The sequence below is a fragment of the Triturus cristatus genome, chromosome 4_1 (assembly GCF_964204655.1).
Source record: "Triturus cristatus chromosome 4_1, aTriCri1.1, whole genome shotgun sequence".
Taxonomy (NCBI): domain Eukaryota; kingdom Metazoa; phylum Chordata; class Amphibia; order Caudata; family Salamandridae; genus Triturus; species Triturus cristatus.
In genome coordinates this window covers 358333270-358345671 of record NC_140585.1, presented here as the reverse complement: position 1 = coordinate 358345671, position 12402 = coordinate 358333270, and the positions used below count along the sequence as shown (strand labels likewise).

Genomic DNA, 12402 nt, shown 5'->3' with positions numbered 1-12402 from the left:
TAAAAGGTACAATACATACAGACATATCTCATAAAAATCCATTAAAATATAATATACAAATATAAAAACAACGTGAACAAACCACAAGTTCATAGCAACTCCTGACAGCAAATCAGATGTCTAACAAAGAATAATGTGTTGCAATGTCCAGGATCAAATTCATACAAAAAAAGTGCCAAAGTGCAATATAAAATTGTAAGGGCTTGCCGAGTTCAAAAAATATTGACAATAACAGTTTCTGACAGCAAGTAAAATATCTAACAAAAAGTAATGTATCTCGATGTCAAGAAAACATTTTGTATAATTTTATATATTTATAACAACTCACAGAAGTTAAAAATGTTGTGTAACACTAATTTGCTAAATTAGTATACAGTAATGATCCGCAACTAAGTTCTGAATGTTATCCAAAGAGAAGATATATTTGGAACTTTAACAACAAGCCCGAACCAAGGCCAAAAGGTTGCTGCGGCTACAGGTGCTCAATTAAACACTTATGGCTTCTACTGCATAGGCAGGCCTGCATAGCAGCTGCTCTGAGAGACCAGGCCCAATTAAAAAATCTTGCAAGAGCAAATACAATGGGTTCAGAGGAGTCAGATTTTAATATATGTAAAGCACCCAGACACTGTTTTACTCCCAGATTGCGATAGAAGCGCAAAATACACCTGAATCTCAGTTTGTTATACTTATGACAAATCAATACAAAATGCCCCCCAAGGCAAAATGGGCAATCACATTTCTGCTCCCCCTCTTTACAGCATCTCGAGGTAAAAACCCTAAGTGGCTACGTGCCAACCCTGAAGCGAATATACTATGCTTTTGTTGCAGGGGGTAAATCTATCAAGAAACAGCTCAAAGTACGGGAAGCATTTATGGCTTAAGAATTTGTCCATCAGGCCTTCCCTCGTACCACATCTTTTGTAACACATGCTCCCAGTAAGTGTCTTTGGCTCATTTGGCAGGATTCGCCCCCAACTTGCTAGGGACTTCTCATACAACCCTAAGCTTTAGCTTGCTACATAGAATGTTCACTGCTTCAATCAATGGCGTGGTACAATGGTTGTCTAGTAGCAATTGCTCCTGTAGTGCAGCTTAAAGGGGGCCATCTCCTGGATTGTCCATATTCTCACCAATTAGATCAGGATTTTTAAAAATGCAATTAGGTCAACCCTTTAAAGGCTCAGTTCCTATCTTAAGAGTATGAGTGGGATGCCAGAAGCGACACTCAGAATTATCTTGTAAAAAAAGTTCTGTTATATGTCATTGTAAAGTGTCCCCTGACCCTCAGATTTCCGCCCCATACCAAGCTCCTCCCAAGGCCACAGCTCTATAAATCTCCAAGGCTGACAGCGCAGCCCTGATAGTCGATGCTTTACATCTCCTGACAATGGCTGCTGCTGTATGTGTTAATATAGAATTGCTTTTTACCAGCTGAAGGTCCCAGGAAAGCTTATCATTGAGCCTAACTCCCAGGTAGTCAAAGCTCCTGACCTGATCAATGCTGGAGCCCTCCACAGTCATCTTGTTTCTAAAAGTACAACGAGGATTGATGGCCATGAACTTGGATATACCTGCATTGATCTCAAGCCCTAGGTCCCTGTGGAACCCCACAATATTGTTTATCAATTCTTGCAGGCCCATAGGGAAGCGTGAGAGCAGCATGGTGTCATCTGCAAATAGCAGACCAGGGATATACGCACTAGCTTTCTTGGAGGCATCATGCTGACATTTGTCCAGGGTTTTCACTACACCATTCATGAACAAAGAAAACAGTGTGTGGGCCAGGACATATCCATATCTCACCCCACGATTAACAGGAATCCTGGGGGAAAGATTGCTCTGCGTGCTCCACCTAACCTGAGCAAATGTGTTTGTATGAAGTCTAACGGGGAGATGGAGTAAATCATGTGGGATCCTCATTTGGGCCAGTACCTCCTATAGAGTGCACCTGGGTGCTAGAGCATATGCTGCCCTCGTGTCCATAAAAGCTACATAAAGGCGGTCCTTATTGATGGCGATATACTTCCAGCAGATGGTCATAAAACTAAAACTCTGGTCTAAAGTACCTATATATTCTTGTGGAAGCCGCCTGAAGATGTCACACAGTTAACAATTTCTGAAGCACATACAAATGATATACATTTGATAATCCAATAATATAAAAGAGCAAAAAGATTTCTCCTGTTCTTGGGCTTGTCCAGTCTTTTAATTTAGCAAATTCTTCCACTCCCTTACAGCAACGCGTTTTGTCGCATATGGGTTGTAAATCCGACGACTTCCTCAGGGCTGGAAGTAATACAAATGATCGCATTGTAATACATCAAAAAACAATTAATTCTATTCGTTTATAGGCCCAAACATCCCCTTTGTGTATCAAGGGACTATTAAAAAAAAACCGGAGTATTGTGCATTTGTTGCATGCTAACAGCAAATTTCATCAAAATGTAAATATCTTTTTAAACAGAGTTGCGCTAATATTTACAAGAAAATTCCAGGACTCTTATTTACATCCTATCGTAAAGTGAAAGTGATTTTGTGAAATGTCACTGTGATGGCCAATGTGCAATTTGACAATTAATACACCATCAGTGAAATCAGTGTTTAAATCACACAGCCATGCACCCAAAATGTAATAGGACAGTACCTTCAAAGTAGTTTCCAAACGGTTTATCTGTTAGATTAGAAAACAAACGAGGTAAAGGGTCCCCTTAGGCTTGCGACGACAAGGACATGAGACAACAGCTATTTATCATGCTCCGTTAAAATCACCGACTATCAAACACTCAGTACTAAAGTTTACCTCCACAGCTTCATCAGTATTCAAGATCAAGGTACCTTCCAAATAATTATTCACAATTGTAAAAGATAAATCCCACATGCAAGCCTGCAACGCAGTGTGATAACATTCTCACTAACAATTCTTAAACCCTTTATCAAAAAGCGTTTAATCCTTTAAAGTGCTCACCCGAAGGTCCGCAGATTTTCTCACAAATTATTCCAGTTTCATCGGTGTTCAAAGTCAAAGTTCATTCCAAATAGTCATTCCAAATTGTAAAAATGGTAGCCAACATGCGAGCCTGTAACGCAACATTATGATATTCTCACTAACAATCCATCATCCCTTTATCAAAAGCATATTAGCCTTAACAATGCTCACCCGAAGGTCCGCAGATTTGTCCCACAAATTATTCCAGTCAGCGTATGTATAAGCCGCTGACACCAAAACGGAACCAATTCTTCCGATTATCCTAACAGGTCTCCCAACCTCACTAGTGGGAATAATATCGAAATTTTCCATAAACTAGTTATTGATGATCTAGATGATTGTATGATGAGGAAGGGACTTTCTAAAAACCCCTACAGAGATAACCTTTCTTCACAAGAGAGACAAGCCCTAAAGACATTAATGGGAAACCCTAATCTTACTATCAGAAAAGCAGACAAAGGGGGGAATATAGTGGCATGCTGGGGCGGATAGGGCGGGCCGCCTCCTGGCCTGGCTCATACGACAGGAGGACCGGCGTGCCCCTATAGGATCGATCCACAGAGCAGATTGCACACTAGTCCACACACAGTGTGAAATACACCGGGCCTTCGCTGACCACTATAGGCAGCTGTACAAAGCGAGGGGAACTGGCCCCCCGCAGCTTCTAGGGGACTTTTTGGCCTCTGTCCAGCTCCCTGAGGTCACGGCGGCACACAATGGGGAACTAGCCGGACCCCTCTCTCTGGAGGAAATAGGGGAGGCGATTCAATCGATGGCATCTGGGAAGACGCCGGGGCCGGACGGCCTGCCCGCGGAATATTACAAAGCGTACCGCGAGTCCCTGGCGCCACTGCTGAGGGAGCTCTATAACACCGCACTAGAGGTAGGGTCGCTCCCTCCTTCTATGCGGGAGGCGTTCCTGGTCTCCCTGCCCAAGCCTGACAGGGACCACACAGAGCTGGGCTCCTACCGTCCCTTAGCGATGCTGAACGTGGATTACAAAATCCTCGCCAAAGTGCTGGCGGAGCGACTGGCGCCGGTGGTCCCCCACCTGGTGCACACCGACCAGAATGGGTTTGTCCTGGCACGGTCAACGTCCCTGAACATTCGGCGATACTTCAGGGTAGCAACTGAGGCAGTGCACAGGTGGCCCAGGGCGGGGTGCCTTATATTGGACTTAGAGAAGGCATTTGACAGCTTGGAGTGGGGTTACTTAGCCGAGGTGCTGCTGCGATATGGGTTGGACCGGGAATTTCTGAAGATGGTCGACCTGTTATACAGGCGACCCACGGTCCGCGTCCGTCTGGGCCCTCACGTCTCGGAGGCGATACCGGTGGGCCGGGGCACACGCCAGGGGTGCCCGCTCTCCCCGCTCCTGTTCGCCCTGGCGATTGAGCCCCTGGCTGTGGCTCTGCGGGCGTCACTGGGAGATGGCTTACAGTTGGGGGACGCAGTCCACCACGTGTCGCTCTATGCCGACGACCTGCTAGTCTATGTACAAGACGCGGGGCGCGTCCCGGAGGAGCTGCCGCGGCTGCTGAGGACGTTCGCCGCCATTTCGGGGCTACGTGTAAACGCAGCCAAATCATGCCTGTATGCCTTTAGTGCCGGTATTGAAGATCCGCGATACTGCCTGGATGGCACGCTGGTCCAATGGAAGGCAGACACCTTCCGCTACTTGAGGATCCAAATCTACCGCAGCCCGGCCGACCTCTTCGATGGGAACCTGGGGAGGGCAGTCACGGCGCTCAGGTCGCAGATACGCTTCTGGAGCGCACTCCCACTGACGATCACGGGCAGAGTGGCGCTGGCCAAAATGGTCATGCTCCCCCGCCTCCTGTATTACTTCGCCAATCTCCCGATGTACATCTCCCCCGCATTTTTTGGCAAGCTTAGTCAGCTATTGCGGGACTTTGTCTGGGGTAATGCCCGACACAGGCTGGCGCTCGCGAAGTTGTATTTACCAACAGACAGAGGTGGTCTAGCCGCCCCTTGCTTTGAGCACTACTACCTGGCTGCTCAACTACAATGGGTGGCCCGTTGGCTCGCTGATAGGGGCAGGGATGACACGGCCTCGGGGTTGGCACCCTACTCACTGGAACGAATAACCAGGTCCTTCCATCCCCTTCACAGGGTCGCGCGCCCGCTGCCACTCCTCCTGGAAGTGGCGCACAGGTGTTTCCGGAGGGCCTTGTTCCTCACGCGTGCTGTTACCCCGTATGCGCCGGCAATACCACTCGAGGGCTCCCCTGGTGGAGGAGGGGTGCTCACGGCCAAAATGCTGGCAGATTGGTGGGGGGCCGATGTGCGCACGTTGGGAGATCTCTACCGGGAGGGCGAGCTCATACCATACGAGACCCTGGTGTCGGAGGCCGGGCTCCCGCCCGGGGGGTTCCTGACACACCGCTCGCTGATGGCGAGCATGACTGCCCAGTGGGGAGATATGACCTCGGAACCCGCCCTGCATCTGACCATGCAATACTTGCATGTCATGGGGAGAGGAGGGCACCTGATACGCTGGTTCGCAGCCTCACTGAGGGAGCTGTCGTCCGTCAGCCTGGACCGCCTCCGCGCTAAGTGGGATTTGGACCTGGGTAGACCGCTAGAGGATAAGGAGTGGGAAAGGATACTCAAGGGCCCGGTGCGTATACCCCGAAACTTGCGATTCCGCCAAATCCAGTTATTTATTGTGCACAGAGCTTACCTCACGCCGGAGTTAATCAATCGGTATTTTCACCGCACAGACGCAGTGTGCCCTAGGTGTGGTGAGCCGGGGGCGGGTCTCCTGCACATGCTGTGGAGCTGCTCACGGTTGGGTGTCTATTGGAGGTCGGTCAGCGGGCTGCTACTAGAGAGTGTGGGTCGCAGCATCCCATTCGACTGGCCCGAACACATATTGCACCACTTTAAACGACCGCGTAAAGATAAGGTGACGTCTCGATTCATTGACCTGGGGCTAGTGGTAGCGATACGACTCATCACGAAACGGTGGAAAGCGCATGACCCGCCGTGCGTGCAGGCTTGGATCGCCTCGTTTCAGGCATGGGCCGGGGCTGAGGGGACCGCCATCCAGAGGGAGGAAACATTGGGCCTGCGGAGGGAACCCATGGCGGACCGCTGGAAGCAGCTGCTGGGGAAGCTCAGACGCCTGGGCGCGGAGAGCGATACGGAGTTGCAGGGGGCGGCCGACGGAGCTGGCGCGGGTGGGGGTGGATCGGGGGATGCCCCCCTGCCATGCTGACGTGCCCCCGACTGCTTCCTACATCCCTTGGCGCCACGACACCCACACTTGCATAGCGCTGGCCACAGCCGGGGCACACACACACACACACACACACACACACCCGGGGGTTCCTCGGGGGGGTGTGGAGGGGCGGGGGGGCTTGCTGACAACTGGGAGGGTATTGGGCCTGTATGTACAGTTTATGCTGCCATTGTTAAGGTTTTGTTCTGTATAATCTTTGGGCCTTGCGGGTATTTTGCCTGTTCTTCACTATTTGAATGAGGCGGGTAGCACCCTCGCATAGCCACGGAACCTAGCCGAGGTACGGTTAATACTGTTACTCCTGTTGAGACTACTACGAGACTGTCAAAGAGACTGTGGTTGGCTCCGCTGGGGACAGTGCTCACACACAAGCCTGATTGCAAGTCCTGACGCAGTAGTTATGGGTTCTGTCGCGGGGTGCTCCCTTGCCTATGCTATCAACTCTCTGCTTACCTATTGTGTCATTTGCCAAAGAATGTTCTTGTTTTTAAAACAATAAAAACAGATTTCAAAAAAAAAAAAAAAAGGGGGGAATATAGTGGTAATGAACACAAAAGACTGAAAACTAGATCTACTCACAATTGAGCAATACCCGGTGTTATGAGAAGGTGGCTCATAACCCTATATTCTTTCTTATAGCGATTATTAATGGTTATCTTAAAAAATGGCATGAAAGTGGTTTGCTGGATGAAGACGAGTTTTTATACCTTAACCCCTTGTGTGCCCCGCCCTTTCCACGCCCTGTGCCGGGCGTTTCATTAGCGGGCGGGGCTCATGACGAGATAGTCTCGTCATGGGCACAGCGCAACCGCGGCCCATGACGAGACCATCTCGTCATGGGCACTCAAGGGGTTAAAGTGACTCGACCGAGATTTCCCTACCTATACACCTTGCCGAAAATTCACAAGGGCCTCCCATTTCCACTTGGGAGGCCCATTGTGTCCGGTATTGGGGGACCCACAGAACGTATATCGCAATTTGTAGATATATTTCTGCAACCAATGGTAGTGAATCTACCATCATTTATTAAGGATACTACACATATTCTCAATTTATTGGGGGATATCACTTGGGACCCGGGTATGATCTTAGTGACTCTTGACGTGGTGTCATTATACACCAATATTCGCAATGAACTGGGACTCAAGGCATTATATCACTTTTTATCTAACAAACCAGCTTGTTACTGGGAACATATACAAATGATCCTGACTATGACAGAATTGATTCTCACTTAAAATGTCTTTCTTTTTAAAGATCAATGGTTTAGACAAACCCAAGGTGTTGCTATGGGTTCTAAATTTTCACCGGCCTATGCAAATATTTTTGTGGGTTGGTTAGAGGAGGTTATGATTTGGGGCACACCTGAGAGCCGTTGGAATGAACATATCCTTTAATGGGGACGGTTCATAGATGACTGCCTTATGATTTGGATGGGTACAGAAATACTATTGGGGAAATTTATTGAATATCTTAATGCTAATGACATGAATATCAGGTTCACTACCCATTCGAGCACTAATAATATGATATTTCTTCATGTAGAATTGTATATCAAAGATGGGCTCATTCAGAGTAAGATGTATCGCAAACCTACTGCTTGTAATTCATTATTACATGCGAAAAGCGCACACCCTCGGCATCAGATTAAGGCGAACCCCTATTGGGAGATGTTGAGAGCCAGACGTAATTGTAGTGATGACACACATTTTATTGCTTGTATAACGGACATGGAAAGGCGTTTTATCCTGAGAGGATATTCGCATTGTGATGTTAAGAAAGTAAAAGAGAGGGTCATTAAGATTAAGAAAACTACCGTTTTGAGACCAAGAAATACTGACCAACAACCTCCTACGCAGATTAGATTGATTACAGATTATACTCATGTGAATACTACACTACGCAAGAGCCTTAATAAACACTGGCATATTTTAAAGGCAGATAGAACTTTACAAGAAATTCTAACAGACAGACCCCAGATTACATTCAGGAGGGGGAGAACATTGGGTACTCTACTGAGTCCCAGCTATCCTACTGTTACAGAATCAAAATCATGGTTAACACAATCCTCTATAGGTTTCTTTAAATGTGGTCACTGCGGGATGTGTAGGTTTGCTTAACATAAGACTAAGCAATTAAAGATAGTATGGGTAGAGTGTACACTATCATGCCCAATATTAATTGTGGCACGAAATTTGTCATATATATCATTGTGTGCAAATGTGCAAAAATATATGTAGGAAGTACTATTAGGGCACTAAAGGAACGAGTTGCAGAATATATGCGAGCAATAAAAAATAATAACAGATATCCGATTGCAGAACATGTGCAAAACTGTAGTGCACAAGGCCCCATTAAAACCTTCACGTTTTTTGGTATAGAACACATTGGACAAGACCCACGTGGTGGTAACATGGAGTTGAGACTACAGCGGCATGAGGCACGGTGGATCATGCGTTTACGAGCGGTGGAGGAGGGGCTTAATTATGATCAGGAATTACAATACTTCCTTGGTGATTGAAGGCTGTAGCTTCTTATGACATATATTTTTGTTTCTATCTTTTACCTATATTGAATTTATGCCACTGTAAATGTGATTTGTGAATATGATTCAGTAATTTAGGACTCAAATGAGAGGGCATGAGTAACTGATATGGACGCTTGTATTCAATTCAATATGTATGCTTGTACGCGTTAGAACCTTATATATACTTATGCCATCATAGGTTAGTATTATTTTTTGTAATTGGTAGTGATTTTGTAACTAAGGTCCTATATGACAAGATAGGAGCAACTGATTTGGGCGCTTTTAATTTATATAAAAGGAATACTATTACACGGTAGAATCCTAGAGATATTTTTCATTGAATATGCTACTTTGATATAGTGTGAAACGAGTGTTTTTGCATTTGTCATTCGAAGATGGCGCGATTTTCTTTGTAGTGATTTTACAACTATGGGCCTAGATGACGAGGCATGAGCAACTAAATGGGGCGCTTCTATTTTATTCAAAAAGTATATTTTTACATGGTAGAATCCTAGAGACGTTTTTGTTATTATGACATAGTGTGAAACGAGTGCTTTGAATCTGCCATTCAAAGATGGCGCGATTTCTTTTGCGGTGCATAGAGTCACCTCTTCGCTCTCTGTTAATTACTATGTAATCCCATTTAGTAACGGGAATAGGTTTCCGCCATATCCGGTATAACGTGAGGACACAACCCACCGAGGTATGTGTATCATTGTGGTATAGATTTACTGCAAATCCGTGGATTCTAGCCGGTACTCTAAGTCGGCTATCTTTCTTTTTATAACACACAGGCTACCCCGTACTGCAGGGACCTGTTAGGATAATCGGAAGAATTGGTTCCATTTTAGTGTCAGCAGCTTATACATACGCTGACTGGAATAATTTGGGGGACAAATCTGCGGACCTTCGGGTGAGCATTGTTAAGGCTAATATGCTTTTGATAAAGGGATGATGAATTGTTAGTGAGAATATCATAATGTTGCGTTACAGGCTAGCATGTTGGATACCATTTTTACAATTTGGAATTACTATTTGGAATGAACTTTGACTTTGAACACTGATGAAACTGGAATAATTTGTGAGAAAATCTGCGGACCTTCGGGTGAGCACTTTAAAGGTTTAAACGCTTTTTGGTAAAGGGTTTAATAATTGTTAGTGAGAATGTTATCACATTGCGTTGCAGGTTCGTATGTGGGATTTATCTTTTACAATTTGGAATACTTATTTGGAAGGAACCTTGATCTTGAATACTGATGAAACTTTGGAGGTAAGCTTTAGTACTGAGTGTTTGGTAGTCGGTGATTTTAACGGAGCATGATAAATAGCTGTTGTCTCATGCCCTTGTCGTCTGAAGCCTAAGGGGACCCTCTCCCTCTTGTTTGTTTTGTAACCTAACAGATAAACCGTTTGGAAACTAATTTGAAGGTACTGCCCTATTAAAGTTTTGGTGCATTGCTGTGTGATTTCACTGACTTGTTTGCTGCAGCGTCCCAGTCAAGAGGATTATAGATTCAAAGTGGTCTACAAATGATGAATTTATTTTTACCTTGACTCAGGTATCCATGCTAATATTGGGCCACTTTATGTCCCTGTAATTATTTCTAAGAACTAACAGCGTTATGGAGGTGTTGCTGACTTGCTCAAGAGGTTTGCATAACAAATCTAATTAAAAAACAGCAAGCGCATTATGATCACTATCCCCACAAATGACAACTTCGTTATCTACCATGAAGCTCCATAGCCTCAAGTCAAGCGGAATATAATGTATGTGGTTAGTATACATGCCTCTTTTGAAGGTGGAACAAGGCTGATTATCAGATTTAGTGCGCCCATTAGCAGCTCTCAGGTCGAGGTCTAAACAAATATGGAAAATTTGACTTGCTACATTTGGCCATTTCAATGCTGGCTTGCTTGTGAACTCAGGGATGCCCCACTCCTCATCCTTGTCAGCCGTTAAGGCAGAAAGAGGTTCGAATTTGGTGTTACAGTTGCCCGCTATTATCAAAGGCCAGGAATAATGTATACTGCCCTCTACTAAAGCTTGAAGTGTGTGTAATAGTTGGAGATTCTAATCTTTTTTTTTTTTTTTACTTTATTTATCTTTTATTACCAAATCAACAATAAGTTCTCATCAGTTATTACAATTGTCTTTGGTATATGATGAGCATCTCAGTGACATCACATCTGTCTCCACTTACAATATACACTAATATCTCTTAAGTAAAAATATAGCAAACTGTGCAACATATCACATTACAGTTGCAGCTCCACAACTCCATTTGCGTAGCACTGTCCCCTCCAATATTTCCCAAGGCGTCAACGATACTCACAAACTAGTGCGACTGAAACTCTAGAGCGCTCAACAAGATGAGCCGGACGAAGGGGGAACGGGCATAATACCTCCATGATGCACAATGCCCTGCCCGACGTGTCAGTGCTCAGACCACATGAGCTAACCAACCCCCGTGGGAACAATCTCTGAGCTAGAGTGGGACGGAGAGACAGTGGACAGGGTAGCAATATACGCCTTGTACGGGCTCCAGATATCTTTAGGGTGCGCTATGCTGGGAAGCAGGCTAGAATAGATCTCGCTGTTTGTGCTGCAGAACGCCAAACTATTAAGCCAGCCATGTGTCGTAGGAACAGCCCCGCCACCCCAGCGCAGTGCTATCTCACGTTTTGCCAGAAGGAAACCCAGGGATGCTAGCCTCCGGACTGCTTTGGGAAAATTGACCGTGTAACCCAACAATGCCACCTCCGGAATAGGAACCAAAGTAAGCCCAAGAATATCCCCCAGTATTTTGTGTATCAGTTCCCAGTACATATGTATACGTGGGCATGTCCAAGTCATGTGGGCGAAATCAGCGTGTGGGGCACCGCATTTCCAGCATATGTGGGGCCTTTCAGGGTCAATTTTATGCAGTTTTGCAGGTGTCATGTAGCTTGTAATGTGAAAGCTTATGGCGACTATTTAATGACACGCTTTTGGTGACCTTGCAGCAGGCGGACCACTGGTCATCCGAGATAAGATGTCCCAGGTCGAACTCCCACTCCAAACAAAGCCTATCATCCACATTGGAAACTTGTGCTATACACAGTTTGTACAGTTTGGAGATTATATGTGCACCTGTTTCCTTCTCAATGAGGAGAGTCAGTGGCTCAAATGAGGCTGGGTCTAAAGGGAATCCCACTATCGCAGATCTTGCTGTTGAATAAAGTCTACTGAGAACAAATTTGTCCATGAATGTGGCGTCCCTGAAGCGTGCATCTTCTGAGACAGAGAATATGTGCCCGCCAGGGTACAAATCGCTTATCTTAGCAATATCAAACTCGGTCAATGTGCGTTGCACGAGTTTCTCACCTGTTATGGGAAGCCAACGAGCATTTGGCAAAGGAAGAGCCGAGGAATATAAAATTGAGTTGCCCGTGTAACGCAGGAGCCTACTCCATGCCCAGCTAGTGGTCGAGACCATTTGTATGTCGACCGGACTCCTGGGTTCGCCTTTAGGCAAAACCGTTGTCAAGCGGTCAGGAAGAACATAGTCAGCTTCCGGATGCAGAAATGGGATCCGTTTGTCAGGGTGGTACCAAGCAAAGGCATAGGCGCACTGTGCGACC

General features: G+C 45.9%; 1 protein-coding gene across 10 annotated transcripts in view; it reads left to right on the top strand.

The window, feature by feature from the left end:
- Positions 1 to 12402, top strand: part of AMN1 (antagonist of mitotic exit network 1 homolog) — a 716979-nt gene that overhangs the window by 177458 nt on the left and 527119 nt on the right. Inside the window, exons 1-2 of one of the 10 annotated variants that reach the window (XM_085652370.1) lie at positions 9558 to 9694; positions 9968 to 10051. The exons of 3 other annotated variants lie outside the window; for them this stretch is intronic. In XM_085652370.1, the coding sequence (XP_085508496.1) occupies positions 10038 to 10051 (14 nt within the window). In that variant the 5' untranslated portion in view covers positions 9558 to 9694; positions 9968 to 10037. Of the gene's footprint in view, positions 1 to 9405; positions 9485 to 9557; positions 9695 to 9866; positions 9887 to 9967; positions 10052 to 12402 lie in introns of those variants that run through there. 6 more of the 10 variants (XM_085652376.1, XM_085652372.1, XM_085652371.1 and 3 more) reach the window with 6 other exon arrangements.